The sequence below is a fragment of the Mustelus asterias genome, unplaced genomic scaffold (assembly GCF_964213995.1).
Source record: "Mustelus asterias unplaced genomic scaffold, sMusAst1.hap1.1 HAP1_SCAFFOLD_122, whole genome shotgun sequence".
Classification (NCBI taxonomy): Eukaryota; Metazoa; Chordata; class Chondrichthyes; order Carcharhiniformes; family Triakidae; genus Mustelus; species Mustelus asterias.
This window is the reverse complement of record NW_027590160.1, coordinates 172613-189477: the sequence shown is the minus strand read 5'-3', so window position 1 is coordinate 189477 and position 16865 is coordinate 172613. Positions and strand designations below refer to the sequence as shown.

Sequence of the window (16865 nt, the reverse complement as noted above, 5' to 3'; positions counted from 1 at the left end):
CTGGATGACTGAGTGAATCCTTTCCCACACTGGGAGCAGATGAACGGCCTCTCCCCAGTGTGAATTCGCTGGTGTGTCAGGAGGTTGGCTGAGAGCGCGAATCTCTTCCCACATTGAGAACAGCTGAATGGCCTCTCCCCATTGTGAACGCGCTGGTGTTTTGTTAGCATGGATGATGCTTTGAAGCCCTTCCCACACACAGAGCAAGTGAATGGTCTGTCCTCACTGTGAATTCGCTGGTGTTTTGCTAGGTTTGATGACTGATTGAATCCCTTCCCACACACAGAGCAGGTGAATGGTTTCTCCCCCGTGTGAGTTCGCTTGTGCAATGCTAGGCTGAATGACCGATTGAATGCCTTCCCACACAGAGAGCAGGTGAATGGCCTCTCCTCGGTGTGAGTCCTCTGGTGTATATGTAAACTGGATGACTGAGTGAATCCTTTCCCACAGTGGGAGCAGGTGAATGGCCTCTCCCCTGTGTGACTACGTTGATGAATTTCCAGCAAGGATGGGGATTTGAATCCCTTCTCACAGTCCCCACATTTCCACAGTTTCTCTCTGTTGTGACTGCAATTATGTTCCGAAAGGCCAGATGATTGGTTGAAGTCTTGTCCACACACAGAACACTTGTACAGTTTCTCTCCACTGTGAATGGTGCTATTTTCTTCCATGTTCAAAATACAATGATATTCAGGTTACAATAAATTGGCCGACTCCATAAGGTACTGATACCAGGCTTGGTTTCAGTTTCCAAACTGCAAATCCTCCTCTTCTAATACCCTGTGAAATTGAATTAAAACAGAAAAAGGGAGTGAGAGAGAACCCATAAAAACACAAAGGCAGGTTGTGAAATTGAGCTGAATGAACCTGGTAATTTGTGGGGACAGCACCAGGAAAAAGTGACCACGAAAACTGCTGGATTGTCAAAAAACCCAATTGATTTCCTCATGTCCTTCAGGGAAGGGAACCTGCCATCCAGTCTGGGCACTATGGGAAAAGACAGAGAGAAATAGGAGAGATCGGGAATGAAGGAGAGGGATTTTATACATCTACAACTCAATGAGAACATTGATAGAATCTCCCAAACCCTCAACCTCCACCACCTCGAAGGACCAAGATAGCAGGTAAATGTGAACATCATCAACTCCAAGTTCCCCTCTTGTCTGATATCCAGTACTAAAAAACAGAAATTTCTTTCAAAAAATACTGGGAGGTCTGAACCCATTGTGTTCAGCCCCCACGACAAACTCCACTCCCTCACCAGCAACTCTATCCCTCTTCCTGGCAATTGGCTGAAGCTGAATCGGCTGTTCACAATCCTGGTGAAATATTTCACTCTAGGATGAGCTTCCAGCCACATATCCACATCATCATCAAGACTGCTTATTTCCACCTTCATTCATAGAAATCCTACAGTGTGAGGAGGCCATTCAGACCATCGAGCCCGACAACAATCCCACCCAGGCCCAATCATCCCCATTTATCCTACGTATTTACCCTGTTAATCCTGCTGATGCCAAGGGTTAATTTATCGTGGCCAATCCATCTAACCTGCACATCTTTAGACTGTGGGAGGAAACCAGAACACCCGGAGGAAACCCACACAGACACGGGGGGAATGTAGAAACTCTGCACAGACAGCGACCCGAGGCTGGAATTGAACGCAGGTCCCTGGCGCTGTTAGGCAGCTGCACTAACCACTGTGCCACCGGGTCACATGTCAGTGCCATCGCCCAACTCCAGCCCAGTCTCAGCTCATCTGGAACTCTCACTCATTCCATTGTGACGTCACACCCTCAACCATTCCATTGTGACATCACACTCTCACCCATTCCATTGTGATGTCACACACTCACCCATTCCATTGTGATGTCACACTCTCACCCATTCCATTGTGATGTCACACACTCACCCATTCCATTTTGACCTCACACTCCGACCCATTCCATTGTGACGTCACACCCTCACCCATTCCATTGTGATGTCACACCCTCACCCATTCCATTGTGACATCACACTCTCACCCATTCCATGGTGACGTCAGGGCTTCACTCTCCGATCACAATCCCTGCCGGCCTCCCACATGCAGCCTCAATGGCGGCAGTCAGCCCGGGTCTAACACTACAAGCTGCCGCTCCATTTGGTACAAAGGGGGGGGACCGGGAAGTTCATTTCCGGGGTTTGGGTTTGAACAACATGTTTACAAAGTCTCTCCACCCACCCGCCATATTTATCATTCCCCGCGCGCCGCCCTCTACCTCGGATTGATCTCGCTTCCAAACTAAAACCGTCCGTCGCCATTACCCTCACTGCGCATGCTTTAGGTCCCGCCCCTCAGTCACTCCGATTGGTTGGAGGACCAGCTGCTCCCGCACTGTCCTCCAGCCCCGCCCCCTCTTCCTATTGGCCCGGAGCTGCCGTCAATCAGCCCCCGGGTATTGTGATGTGGAGCATGCGCAGTGTGTGTATGCAGCCAGTGAGTAAGTGCCGGGTGAGCGGGAAGGATGGCGTCGGAGGGAAAGGTTTAGAAATCAGTGGTGTCGGCCACAAAAACCAGAACAGAGGCGGTCGTGTTAAATATCAAGCGGGTGAGTAACGTCTGAGTGCGGAAGGGTGCTGGAGCCGGTGGGTGTGTGCCGATGTTTCTGATAATCCTCGATAGACGCCTCAATCCCGGAATGAGAAGCAGCCGGTTCGACGGTTGAAAGACCCGGATACCGACCGCCATCTTTGTAGGGGGCAATGTGTAGAAAAGCGCATGCGTAGCGCCATCTTTATCAGTAGCAGTGCACCAGCGCGCGTGCGCAGTGCTCCCTTCAGCAGGAGGACTGAGTGATGGATTTTGGAAACTCTTTTACAAGGGGATGGTTTACACACAGCAACCTCAAATCAAGAGAATTATTTGTCTCTTCTGAATGGAATTAGCAGTTAGAATGTTTATTGATCTATCTAATACTGGGAGCCATGAACACACAAACTTCTTATTGTTCTGTTCTCTACCTGAAGGCAGGTCTGACCCACAATGTCAGGATCTCTGCGATGGGTCGGGCAAAGAGGCAGAACCCAAATCCACCCCAGCCAGAATGGGGATTGAACCCCGTGCTGTCGGCACCAATCTCAACCACACCAGCCAGCTAGACCCCACAAGGAACCAGGCTACAGTGGCAACAGAAACTTTTATATCCGCTACCCGTGGAGCCATGGATAGTGATGGGAGAGGCTCCAAATTGTTTCCATCATATGACTGACCAGGAATCTCTCCTGCTCTTATTGTCTATCATTGGTGTATGTTCGAAGGGCAGCATGGTGGCACAGTGGTTAGCACTGCTGCCTCACAGCGCCAGGGATCCAGGTTCGATTCCTGGCCCGGGTCACTGTCTGTGTGGAGTTTGCACATTCTCAGTGTGTCTGCGTGGCTTTCCTCTGGGTGCTCTGGTTTCCTCCCACAGTCCAAAGATGTGCAAGTTAGGTGCATTGGCCATGCTAAATTGCCCTTTAGTATCAGGGGGACTAGTCTGGGTCAATGCCTGGGGATAGGGCAAGGGCGGGATTGTGGTCGGTGCAGACACGATGGGCCGAATGGCCTCTTTCTGCACTGTAGTGATTCTATGAATGATTTACAGTTTGGCCACATTATGAACACACCTTCCTCGGCCATGTACTCTGAGTGGGACTGGAAACCAGAGCTTCTGACTCAGAAGAAGGGTCACTCCCCACTGCACCACATCTTCACAGTGCACAATCCAGACTAATAAATCCAACAGGAAAACAGGAGACATTTCTTTTCACAAACAGTTGTTAAAATGTGGAACTGACTGGAAGTAGTTGAGACAGATAACTTAGATTTTTTCAAAAGGAAACTAGATGAGAATGAGAGAAAAGAGAAGCTGAAAGGCTGAGATGAGGTTAGCAGAATGGGAGGAGACTCGTGTGGAGTAGAAACTCCGTACAGACTAGATTGCCCGAATGGCCTGTTTGTGTATTATATAGTCTATGTAATTCTTTGTGAAATTATTTTGCAGGGTAATGGAAGAGGAGGATTTGCAGTCAGGAAAAACAAACCAAACTTTGTGTCACAATTGGAAAGTCAATTCATCAGGATGTGAAGATTTGTACACCTGAAGGGACTTAATTGACTGTCTCAGCAGGAAGCTGGTGAGAGTCTGTAAACCTGCTCTTCCTGTGGGAAGGGATTGATACAGTTGGTAAACATGCTGACACGACAGCGAACTCGCCATAGTGAGAGTCCGTTCATCTGCTCCGTGTGTGGAAAGAAGTTCATGTGTTCGTCCAACCTGCTGGCTCACCAACTCGATCACATTGATGAGGACCCTCTTCAAAGCTCTGACTCTGGGGACAGCGTTGAGACGCCTGAGGAACAGGCCCAACACCAGCTCCTTCACACTGACGAGAGACCGTTCAGTTGCTCCCACTGCGGGAAGAGGTTCAGCCAGTCCTCCCGCCTTGCAGAGCACCAGCTCCTTCACACACACGAGAGACCGTTCAGCTGCTCTCACTGTGGGGAGTCATTCAGCGACTCAGTGCATCTCACTGAGCACCAACAAGTTCACACCAAGGACAGGCCATTCAGCTGCTCCCAGTGTGGGAAGAGATTCACTCAGTCCTCCCACTGCACTGAGCACCAGCTCATTCATTCTGATGAGAGAAGTTTTAAATGCTCAGAGTGTGAGAAGACCTTTAAAACGAACAATAGTCTCCTGAGACACCAGTGCACTCACAGTGGGGAGAGGCCGTTCCCGTGCTCTGTGTGTGGGAAGAGATTCAATTATTCATTCCATCTTCTGAGGCACAAACTTGTTCACACGGGGGAGAAACCATTCACCTGCTCCGAGTGTGGGAATGGATACACTCGCTCATCTCACCTTGTGATTCACCAACGAATTCACACCGGAGAAAGGCCGTTCACCTGCTCCGAGTGTGGGAGGGGATTCACTCGTTCAACGCACCTTGTGATGCACAAGCGGATTCACATTGGGGAGAGGCCATTCTCTTGCTCTGTGTGTGGGAAGAGATTCACTCAGTCATCCGCCCTGCGCACACACAAGCGAGTTCACACCGGGGAGAGGCCGTTCACCTGCTTCGTGTGTGGGAAGAGTTTCCCTCGTTTGTCCCATGTTGTGATACATGAGCGGGTTCACACCGGGGAGAGGCCGTACATTTGTCATGTGTGCGGGAGGGCCTTTACTTGTTTACACCACGTGCAGAAACACCAGCTTGTTCACACCGGGGAGAAGGCCTTCATCTGCTCCGTGTGTGGGAAGCGTTTCCCTGAGTCCTCCAGCCTCCAGAGACACGAACGCATCCACACTGGGGAGAAGCCCTTCACCTGCTGTGTGTGTGGGAAGGGATTTGTTCAGTCGTTCGACCTGGTTAAACACCGGCGAGTTCACACCAGGAAGAAGCTGCTCACCTGCTCTGTGTGTGAGAAGAGATTTACTCGGACATCCCGCCTGCTGAAACACCAGAAACTTCACATCTTACCGACAAAGCTGGACTCTGCTGTTGCTGCTGAGAATCACACCCAGGACTGAACCTTTTCTCCTTTCTAACTCGAGATTATTTCAGTCTCAAACCTTCCGTTACTCTCATGGACAAGTCCCAGCTCCCCATACCTACCAGAGTGTCTCTCCCAGCCTCGAGATCCAGGGAAGGTTTCGGTAACATTCCTGGGATCAATGAACACAAAACACAGTTTGTGAATCACTTTCAGCTACTGGGCTCAGTGTGTGTCTCACAGGATCTCACTCACCTTCTGTATGTGAATGGAATGTCATGTCTGCAAACCGGGTTTAAACTGAATTTGATGTGATTTATTATAGTCACATGTATTAGTATTGTTTCTTGAACGCTATACAGACAAAGCATACCGTACATAGAGTACATAGGGGGAAAGGAATGATTTGATTTATTGTCACATGTATTGGGATACAGTGAAAAGTATTGTTTCTTGTGAACTATGCAGACAAAACATCCTGTTCATAAAGTACAAAGGGGAGACGGAAAGAAGATGTAGAATGTAATATTACAGTCATAGCTCGGGTGTAGAGAAAGATCAGCTTAATATGTGATAGGACCATTCAAAAGTCTGATGGCAGCAGGGAAAAAGCTGTTCTTGACTCGGTTGGTCCATGACCTCAGACTTTTATATATTTTTCCTGGTGGAAGAGAGAATGTTCAGGGTGCGTGGGGTCCTTGATTATGCTGGCTGCTTTTCTGAGGCAGCGGGAAGTGTAGACAGAGTCAATGGATGGGAGGCTGGTTTGCGTGATGGACTGGGCTACATTCCCAACTCTTTGTGGTTTCTTGCGGTCTTGGGAAGAGCAGGAGCCATACCAAGCTGTGATATAACCAGGAAGAATGCTTTCTATGGTGCATCTGTAAAAGTTGATGAGAGTCGTAGCCTTTTAGATCAGAGTTGAGGAGAAGAGAGTTCTGAATCAACTGTATTATCTCTGTTCTCCAGATCGAATGACTATTTAAAAAATGTAATGGTATTTTATTCAAGAAACACACTCACAGCCCAAAGACTTAACTGCTGTGTAACTTACGTCAAAGATTCATAAAATTAAAGATACAACAATGGAAATATGTGACAATCCTGTAATAACAATAAACAAATTGATCAGGTAACAGGAAAGTGGTGGACATGATATTGAAAGAAGGAACATTGAATTAAAGTTACAGACCAATACACCATTCCTATGTTACAGGCTCTGAAATGCATATAAATGTTATCATTTCAGTACTTCGTTGAGCACTGGAACCATGTGAGGAATTACTCTGTCTGTATTATTGCAGCGCAGTTAATAAAGTCAGTAAAAGACAATCCGTTGTTGGGAATTTGATTATCTGGTGTTTGAAACCACAAGGTTCAATATTTAGAGTCAACAAGATGAACAAGGAAATACATCAGGGCCCAAAACTCCAGCTGGATATTCACAGGAGAAAGTCTGTTATTTAATACCTCAAGTGGACAGAAGAAAGATCTCAACTAAAAACCCTCCAATCATTTGTAAACATGTTTCAAATGCTGAGAGATTTCAACAGTGAGTTTCCATCACATTGAAGCCAATGGAAGGTGAGAGATGGTTAAAGGTTCCAGACAGAAATGTAACTTGATGTTTCCATTGCCTTACATTGGTAGATTCAGGAATTCACACTAACATTTTAAATCTGTACTTTTTCCAGACTGGAAACTTAAACCTGCCGTTTCACTCAGTCAGGAACAGATCCCAGCTTTACACCAATCTCTGATTTGACAGCATGTTTCCAGCATTTACTGTTGTTCTTCCTGACTCTAAATACAATTGTAGAGGAGCTTTTGTTCCATGTCTAGGAGCTCTGAACCATTAAAGAGAGCGACTGAGACGTATTTCTTACACACCTCGGGATTAACCCACATGTTCAATCCGAACTGCAGCATTCGCCAAATCCAACTCCTGCACTCATTTGTGAACTCACTGGTGTCTCAGTCGGTTGGATGATGGAGTGAGTCTCTTTCCCACACACAGAGCAGGCGAATGCACCCTCCTCAGTGTGAACTTGCTCATACGGCAGCAGCTCAGATGAGTCAGCAAATTCCTTCCCTCACCTGGAGCATCTGAACAGCCTCTCCCCGAATGAACTTGCTGGTGTGCCGACAGACTGGATAACTGAGTAAATCCATCTCCACACATGGAGAAGGTGAAAGTTCTCTCCTCAGTGTGACCGTATTGATCATTTCCCAGTTGAAACGGGTAAATGAATCACATCCCTCAATCCCCATATGTCCATGCTTTCTCCATGGTGCTGGTGTCCTTGTGTCTCTTCAGGTTGGATGATCAGTCAAAGCTTCATCCACACACACAACACGTATTCAGTCTCTCCTCGCTGTGAATGCTGCGATGTATTTTCAGGCTGTGTAACCGGTTAAAGCTCTTTCCACACTCAGTGCACTGGAACACTCTCACTCGGGTGTGTCTGTGTCTCGGTGCTTTTCCAGTCACACTGATATTTGAAATAGGGCGGCACGGTAGCACAGTGGTTAGCACTGCTGCTTCACAGCTCCAGGGACCTGGGTTCGATTCCCGGCTTGGGTCACTGTCTGTGTGGAGTTTGCACATTCTCCTCGTGTCTGCGTGGGTTTCCTCCGGGTGCTCCGGTTTCCTCCCACAGTCCAAAGATGTGCTGGTTAGGTTGATTGGCAATGCTAAAAATTGCCACTTAGAGTCCTGAGATGCGTAGGTTAGAGGGATTAGCGGGTAAATATGTGGGGGTAGGGCCTGGGTGGGATTGTGGTCGGTGCAGAGTCGATGGGCCGAATGGCCTCCTTCTGCACTGTAGGGTTTCTATGAAATCTTTTCCCACAGACAGAACAAACAAACATTTCTCCTTCCACATTGAAAGGTTAATGATATTCAGGTCCTGATGAATCGAGTGATTCTGTTAGATCTCAATGTGATGTTTGGCTATAAGTTCCCTCCCTGTAAATCATCCCCTGCTAATACCCTGGGAATAATGTTCACAAGAATCATCAATAACCAGCCTCTTGTGCTGTTTGGGTTTCTGTTTCTCTTCCTGTACAATGTAACCCTGCCCTCATGTTCTACAGACATCCATTTCCCAAACACTGATCTGCTCGAGGGGGTTCCACCAACCCAAATGTCTGCCTCTGTACCAGGGTTAAATTCACGGCTGGGTGGCCTTGGAAAGGGAGCACGTGGTGTCCACTGCCACTGCCAGGCCTTCCATGACTGGTGGGCTCTTGTGGGGTCTGGGCTGCATCATCAATCCCGGCCCCCCAGTAATGACATTTTAGTCTCATTAGTTACCTTTCACCCTCATTCTGTTTCATGTCACAGAATCATAGAATCCATCGGCCCATCGAGCTGCACCGACCAGAATCCCACCCAAGCCCTATTCCCCAACCCCACATATTTACTCTCCTAATCCCCCTGACACTAGGGTCAATTTAGCACAGCCGATCAACCTAACCTGCACATCTTTGGACTGTGGGAGGAAACCAGAGCACGCGGAGGAAACCCACACAGACACAGGGAGAACATGCAAACTCCACACAGACAGTGACCCAAGGCCAGAACTGAACCCAGGTCCCTGGCGCTGTGAGGCAGCAGTGCTAATCACTGTGCTGCCCATTTACTTTTGGTTTATATTAAATAACATTTTAATTAATTTTGATACATTTTCTTTGAAGTTCTGTCTTTTTGTTACAATGATGTTTTGAGGAGATTTCACTTGTTAATTAGTTTATTTGTTTTACTGGTATAAAAAACAGAACACAGATCAGAGACCTCACTGACTTCAGCCCAAAGTGGAACCACAGGAAGAGGAGACTCCACAAACATCCCTATTCTCAATGATGGGTCCAGCACATCAAGACTGGGTTTTGTGTTTACTGAGGCCGAGTGTGTTATCACTCCCTTCATTGATTCCCCAGACTAAGAGAGATGCTCTGGAAGGTCTGGGTCCAAGAGAATAGCTGAAGGTCCGCAACTGAAATGATCCAGACAGTGAGAAAGGAGAAACAAAATACTCACAAATGGAGCAGTCAGTAACAGGATATCGAATAATCTCCTCTTATCCTGGAGAAATAAAGGACCCGACTGTGTGTCTGAAATAATATTCGTTCATTTGACACGCATCGGATACTAAACTGCAGCAAGTAATGGAGATTATTAACATCAGCATGAAGAAACTCCAGCTCTCAGGCTGAACATGTTTCAGGCTGGGATGTGATTAATCTGGAATTAAAAGTCAACTGATGACCATGAAACCATTGACGATTGTTGGAAAAACCCATCTGGTTTACTAATGTCCTTCAGGGAAGGAAATCTGCCGCCCTGACCTGGTCTGGCCTACATGTGATTCCAGAGCCACAGCAATGTGGTTGACTCTTAGATGGCCTCTGAAATGGAGGGGAATTAGGGATGGGCGATAAATGCTCGGCCCAGTCAGCGACCCTCATGTCCTGTAAAATGAATTTTCAAAGATAACAGCAGAATCCAAATCCTTCCGTCATTTGTGAACTTTCTGGTGTCTCAAAAGGTGGGATGAGTGGATGAATGTCTTCCCACAGTCGGAGCAAAGGAATGGCCTCTCCCCAGTGTGAACTCGCTGGTGTGTCAGAAGATTGGCTGAATGAATGAATCCTTTTCCACACGTGGAGCAGGTGAACGACCTCTTCCCAGTGTGAACTCACTGGTGTTTCTGGAGGCTGGATGACAGAGTGAATCCTGTCCCACACACTGTACATCTGAATGGCCTCTCCCCAGTGTGAACTCGCTGGTGTGTCAGCAGGTCAGTTGTGGTTCTGTAAGTCTTCTCACACTCAGAGCATTTGAAAAGTCTTTTATCCGTGTGAACCAGTTGGTGTTTAGCGAGGTGGGATGATCGTGCAAATGCCTTCTGACACACAGCGCAGGTGAATGGCCTCTCCCCAGTGTGAACTCGCTGGTGTATCAGCAATTCACTTGTGGTTTTATAACTCTTCTCACATTCAGTACATTTGAAAGGTCTGTTATTAGTGTGAACCAGTCGGTGTGTAGTGAGGTAGGATAATCGCGTGAATCCCTTCCCACACACAGAGCAGGTGAATGGCCTCTCCCCAGTGTGAGTGCGTTCATGTTCGATGAGGTTCTGTGATCGTATGAACCCCCTCCCACAGTGAGAGCAACTGAACTGTCTCTCAGTGTGAACAACCTGGTGTGTGACCAGGTCCTCCGAGCTTTTAAAGTTGCTTTCACAGTCCGAGCGGTTTAACAGCCTCTCATCAAGGTGAACTTGCTGGTGTGAAAGCAGGTGGGATGACTGAATGAATCCCTTCCCACACATGGAGCAGGTGAATGGTCTCTCCCCAGTGTGACTGCGTTGATGATTTTTAAGCTGGGAAGGGTAACTGAACCCCTTACTACAATATGCACATTTCCACTGTTTCTCCATGGTGCTGGTGTCCTTGTGTATCTCCAGGTTGGATGATCAGTTGAAGCCTCATCCACACACAGAACACGTGATGGTTTCTCCTGGCTGTGAATGTTGTGATGTTTTTTTCAGGCTGTGTAACTGGTTAAAGCTCTTTCCACAGTCAGTTCACTGGAACACTCTCACTTGGGTGTGTGAGTGTCTCGGTGCTTTTCCAGTCACACTGATGTTTGCAAAACAAACAAACATTTCTGCTTCCCCATTCAAAGGTCGATGATAATCAGGTTCTGATGAATGGAACAATGTTGTTGTATTTTTGTGTGATGTTGTGTTTGAGTTTCACATTTGCAAAACTTCCTCTTCAAATACCCTGTAAAAGGAGTTTACAAAAATTATCATTGTAACATGATAGAAATTCAGAACAGATATTTCATTTTCTATTGAATATTCTTTTCCCTTGTTTGTTTCCCCAAATATGTGGTCCAAACAAACTAAAAGAAGAAAAAGATCAGCAACAAAGTACCAACAAGAAGAAAGGTTAGCTTCCTAATGAACCAGAATGTTGTTTCCAGTGTCTTGAAGTTACTTTGTACCCTGCGATGCTCATCAGTTGTGGAAGGTAGCAAGTGTATCAGTGGACACCACATGCTCCCTCTCCAGGAGGGACTGCAAGGATATGCGACATCCACCCAATTGCTATGGACACTGCTCATTCAGCTTCAACAAATTGTTGTTTGAATCTGGCCCAAGAGCAGGTCCAGGAGAAGATACTCTGATCTTGGTTAAGCTGCATTTGGAGTATTGCATGCATTCCTGGCCACCATACTACCAGAAGGACCTGGAAGCTTTGGAGAGAGTGCAAAGAAGGTTCACCACGATGTTGCCTGGTCTCGAGGATGTTGGCGAGGAGGGGTTGAATAGGATTTTTTGCTGGAAAGACAGAGGCTGACGGGAGACCTGATAGAGGTCTACAAAATTCTGAGAGGCATAGACAGGGTGGATAGTCAGAGGTTTTTTTCTTCGGGTGTAATTATCAATTACAAGGGGCACAGGTTCAAGATGAGAAGGGGAATGTTTAAGGGAGATGTGCAGTGGAAGTTTTTCACACAGAGTGGTGGGTGCCTGGAACGTGCTGCCAAATAGGTGGTGGAAGCAGGCACATTAGCAAAATTTAACAGGAATCTGGATGGGTACTTGAATAGGGAGGAATTAGAAATTATCGCTCGACTATTAATCCAGAAACTCAGCTAATGTTCTGGGGACCCGTGTTCAAATCCTGCCACGGCAGGTGGTGGAATTTGAATTCAACAAAAAATATCTGGAATTAAGAATCTACTGATGACCATGACCATTGTCGATTGTCGGAAAAATCCATCTGGTTCACTGATGTCTTTTAGGGAAGGAAATTTGCCGTCCTTTTCTGGTCAGGCCTACATGTGACTCCAGAGCCACAGCAATGTGGTTGACTCTCAACTGCCCTCTGAACAAGGGCAACTAGGGATGGGCAATAAATGCTGGCCAGCCAGTGACACCCATGTCCCACAAATTAATTTTAAAAAATCCCACCCAGGGCCAATTCCCGCAACCGCACACATTTACTTTACTAATTCTCCTGACACTCGGGTCAATTTATCATGACCAATCAACCTAACCCGCACATCTTTGGACTTTGGGAGGAAACCGGAGCACCCGGAGGAAACCCACACAGACACGGAGAGAATGTGCAAACTCCACACAGAAAGTGACCCAAGGCCAGAATTAAACCTGTGACCCTGGAGCTCCAAGGCAGCAGTGCTAACCACTGTGCCACCATGCTGCCCAGAGGGATACAGACCGAGTAAGGGCAGAAGGTTTTTTGTAAATTAGGGTATCATGATTGGCATGGACTTGGACGACCAAAGGGCCTGTTCCTGTGCTGTACTTTTCTTTGTTCTCCCCAACTTCCCCCCACACAGCCAAAGACTAGGAGATTAGGGCTAAAGTGTTAACAAAGGTTGCGGAGCAGCTCCTTCAGATAACTATACAGGGCTGCAACATCTCACACTGAATATAGAATCCCGACAGTGCAGAATGTGCCATTTGACCCATTGAGTATGCACCGACTCTCTGACAGAGCATCTTAGCCAGGTGTTCTTCCTCACCCTATCCTGGTAACCTCACAATTTCCCATCTAACCTGCACATCTTGGGCGGCACGGTAGCACAGTGGTTAGCACTGCTGCTTCACAGCTCCAGGGTCCCGGGTTCGATTCCCGGCTCGGGTCACTGTCTGTGTGGAGTTTGCACATTCTCCTCGTGTCTGCGTGGGTTTCCTCCGGGTGCTCCGGTTTCCTCCCACAGTCCAAAGATGTGCGGGTTAGGTTGATTGGCCAGGTTAAAAATTGCCCCTTAGAGTCCTGAGATGCGTAGGTTAGAGGGATTAGTGGGTAAAATATGTGGGGGTAGGGCCTGGGTGGGATTGTGGTCGGTGCAGACTCGATGGGCCGAATGGCCTCCTTCTGCACTGTGGGGTTTCTATGATTTCTATGACACTAAGAGGCAATTTAATATGGGCAATCCACATCTTTGGGCTATAATATGATATTAATATAATGTAAACATGGCCCATGGACTCCTTTGGGCTGCAAACATTTGCTGCAGCCTGGGAGTGGGTGAAGCTGTTTAAAATCTGTTTACTCGGGTATGGTACACCGGGCACTAGGACCCAGTTGGGAACAGAGACCCTGAAGCCCCGTCCACTCTGTGACGTCACCTGAACGAAGACGCATGCGCACCCCTCGGCTTTGAATCAAGATGGCGGCCAGTAACCGGGGCCTCGTTTCGGAAAAAAGACCCGGAGCTGCAAACGCGGCACCTTCAGGTTCGTAAAGGGGGTTAGAGCATTCACCCGATGTTTACAAACTCACCCCAACCAGAATGGCCTCCGTTACTCACTCCGGGTTTCAGCATCCTTACCGACTGCCTGTTAACCAAAGAAGCGTCTTTGCCTCAGGAGACATCACTCATACTGCGCATGCTCCAACTGGATGAGCATTGGGCCTGCGCACGACTCTCCTGTAATGTAGAAAGGGGACTTTCAGCACCGCGGGGAATGCTGGGTATAAAGCCCGCCATTGACAATCCCAATTAGTGAATAGTGATTATTTTTGCTGTGTTGTGGAGATTGTGGCGGGTGGGGAAACCGATAAAATTAGGAACAAAATCATAAATTACGCCAAGTGTACAGACCCTTAATTATCAACCAGAAAGAAGGAAAATAGGGATTGCTGAAAGACTGTCCTTTTAAGTATTGAAATTATATTTATAATGAGAAGAAAATCAATCTGTGTAGCTTTAGTGAATATCGATATGCAAAGAGTAAGATGAAAGACTTTTAATCACCTCAAACACTTGGCATAGAACTGTCTGAAACTCAAAACAGGAGCTTCAGGAAATCAATGACAAAATGAGCATTTATAAATATGTAAATAGATATATATACATATATAAATTTATAAATGAGCATTTACACCGTTGACAGAAGACATTTTTAAATGTAAATTATTTACACTCAATCACTTTTGTATTCATTTGTGGGACGTGGACGTCGCTGGCTGGCCAGCATTTCTTGCCCATCTCCAGTTGCCCTTGGTGGGCACTTAAGATTCAACCACATTGCTGTGGCTTTGGTATCACATGTTTTAATGACAATGTTACAATCCATAATTATCCATGTGGCAGAATGTATCCCATCAGTGACTGGTTGTCTGTTCTGAATTTCTGAGCTGTCCTGACAGTGATGACATTTGCAAATTTCTTTTACAGGATATTAAAAGGGAATATCCTTTAAGAAATCTCAAACCAAACTTCACACCAAGATCTGACAGAGTCACTCGATTTAATAGGATGAGGCAAACCATCGCCCATTTTACCATTCCTGTGACTGGAAAAGCACCGAGACACAGACACCGAATCCATGGGTAAACCGTGGAAATGTGAGGATTGTGGAAAGGGATTCAAGTCCCCATCTGAGTTGGAAATTCATCGACGCAGTCACACCGGGGAAAGACCATTCACCTGCTCTCAGTGTGGGAAGAGATTTACTAATGCATCCGACCTGCTTACACACCAGCGAGTTCACAGCAGGGAGAGGCCATTCACCTGCTCTGTGTGTGGGAAGAAATTCAGTATTTCATCCAACCTAGTGAGACACCATCGAGTTCACACAGGGATGAGACCATTCAGCTGCTCAGTGTGTGGGAAAAGATGCAGAGATTCATCCACCCTACTGGTACACCAACAAGTTCACACCAAGGAGAGGCAATTCATCTGCTCTGACTGTGGGAAGAGATTCACTCGGTCATCCAGTCTGCAGAGGCACCATCGAGTTCACACTGGGGAGAGACCATTCACCTGCTCAGAGTGTGGGAAAGGATTCAGAGATTCATCTGACCTGCTGGCACATCAGCGAGTTCACACTGGAGAGAGGCCGTTCATCTGCTCCGTGTGTGGGAAAGGATTCGGAGATTCCTCCACCCTGCTGACACACCAACAAGTTCACACTGGGGAGAGACCATTTACCTGCTCTGTGTGTGGGAAGGGATTCACTCAGTCATTCCACCTGCTGAGACACCAGCGGGTTCACAAGTGATGACAGGGGTTGGATTTTGCTGTTATTGCTGCTGTTAATCATATCCAGGACTGAAGCATGTTCATTCTGACAGTTGGTGAAGTGGGAGGGTCAGAGGCTTTCTTGCTGTTGGACTGACCGGTCTCTCAATTTGCATTCCAGTGGCTGATTCCCTTTGAGCGAGCGCACATTTCCACTGAAATGATCCACAAAAGCAGATGTCAGATGAGACCGAGATGAGGAAAAAACTTAACTCAAAGGGTAGTGAACTTGTGGAATTCTCTACCACAGAAAGCTGTGGAATCCCAGTCACTGAATATATTCAAGGAAGAGATAGATTTTAGTTTAGATTTTAATGGCTTCAATCGGTATGGGGAGAATATGGCATTGAGATCGAGGATCAGCCATGATCATATTGAATGGTGGAGCAGACTCGAATGGCCTGCTCTTAGTTTCTTACAGTACAGTAATTTTATCCTGAGTAATAACGTCTTTTTCCTACCACTACAGGTCCTTTATCGCTTATCCGTCCTCATTCTCAGGGTTGGCCGCGCTCTGAACAATCTTTGTCCACTGATTTCTCAACTGCTCTCACTGCCTGTCCCATCGAGAGGCCGGTCCACATTCCGATATTATCCACCCATCTCGGGCCTTTCTTGCACACATTTTCCAGGTGTTCTGTCTCACATTACCTCTTTTTCCAAACACTCCCTCCCTATTCACAACACATCTTATAGAGACCTATAAGATAATGAAGGGGCTCGACAGGGTGGAGGCAGAGAGATTCTTTCCACTTAGAAAGGAAACAAGAACTAGAGGACACAGCCTCAAAATAAAGGGGAGTCAGTTTAAGACAGAGTTGGGGAGGAACTTCTTCTCTCAGAGGGTAGTGAATCTCTGGAATTCTCTGCCCACTGAAGCAGTGGAGGCTACCTCGTTAAATATGTTTAAGTCACAGGTAGATATTTTTCTGATCAATAAGGGAATTAAGGGTGATAGGGAGCAGGCGGGTAAGTGGAACTGATTCACTTCAGATCAGCCATGATCTTACTGAATGGCGGGGCAGGCTCGAGGGGCTAGATTGCCTACTCCTGCTCCTATTTCTTATGTTCTTATGCTCTTATGTCCAAAATAGGTGAGCTTCTGGGATGTCAGAGCCTCAAACAGGTTCCGGTGAACACCAGCTTTCTCCAGCACCCACTCATTCATCCATTTTGCCGTCCGTGACACACGGAATATCCGTCCGAGTCCTTTCATTTCAAACACTTTTATTGGAGCCTCGTCACTCTTACTGATAGTCCAGCTTTCACAGACACACA

The 16865-nt window shown here is 47.0% G+C and overlaps 3 protein-coding genes across 4 annotated transcripts in view; 1 reads left to right on the top strand and 2 right to left on the bottom strand.

Annotated features, from left to right (window-relative positions):
• The window catches only part of LOC144484659 (uncharacterized), a 121369-nt gene that overhangs the window by 385 nt on the left and 104119 nt on the right, over positions 1-16865 (bottom strand). The window contains exons 7-8 of the mRNA XM_078203127.1: positions 5595-5687; positions 238-378 (exon numbers count right to left, since the gene is read on the bottom strand). Coding sequence (XP_078059253.1) covers positions 238-378; positions 5595-5687 — 234 coding nt within the window. The remainder of the gene's footprint in view (positions 1-237; positions 379-5594; positions 5688-16865) is intronic.
• LOC144484641 (uncharacterized) lies at positions 2470-5730 on the top strand. Of its 2 annotated transcripts, none has more exons than XM_078203102.1 (2): positions 2470-2588; positions 4023-5730. In XM_078203102.1, the coding sequence occupies exon 2, from the start codon at positions 4212-4214 to the stop codon at positions 5550-5552; it is 1341 nt and encodes a 446-aa protein (XP_078059228.1). In that variant the 5' UTR covers positions 2470-2588; positions 4023-4211; the 3' UTR covers positions 5553-5730. The 2 variants fall into 2 exon arrangements, with proteins under 2 accessions (XP_078059228.1, XP_078059230.1); XM_078203104.1 differs by having other exon boundaries at positions 2566-2625.
• On the bottom strand, positions 9253-13961 carry LOC144484648 (uncharacterized). The gene is made up of 2 exons (XM_078203119.1): positions 13844-13961; positions 9253-11308 (listed from the first exon to the last, which is right to left on the bottom strand). Exon 2 carries the CDS (start codon positions 10957-10959, stop codon positions 10216-10218), a length of 744 nt encoding a protein of 247 aa, XP_078059245.1. The 5' UTR covers positions 10960-11308; positions 13844-13961; the 3' UTR covers positions 9253-10215.

Bases quoted from the DNA above. Each gene is read 5' to 3' on its own strand.
- LOC144484641 (XM_078203102.1), top strand. From the start codon at position 4,212: ATGCTGACACGACAGCGAACTCGCCATAGTGAGAGTCCGTTCATCTGC.
- LOC144484648 (XM_078203119.1), bottom strand. From the start codon at position 10,959: ATGGAGAAACAGTGGAAATGTGCATATTGTAGTAAGGGGTTCAGTTAC.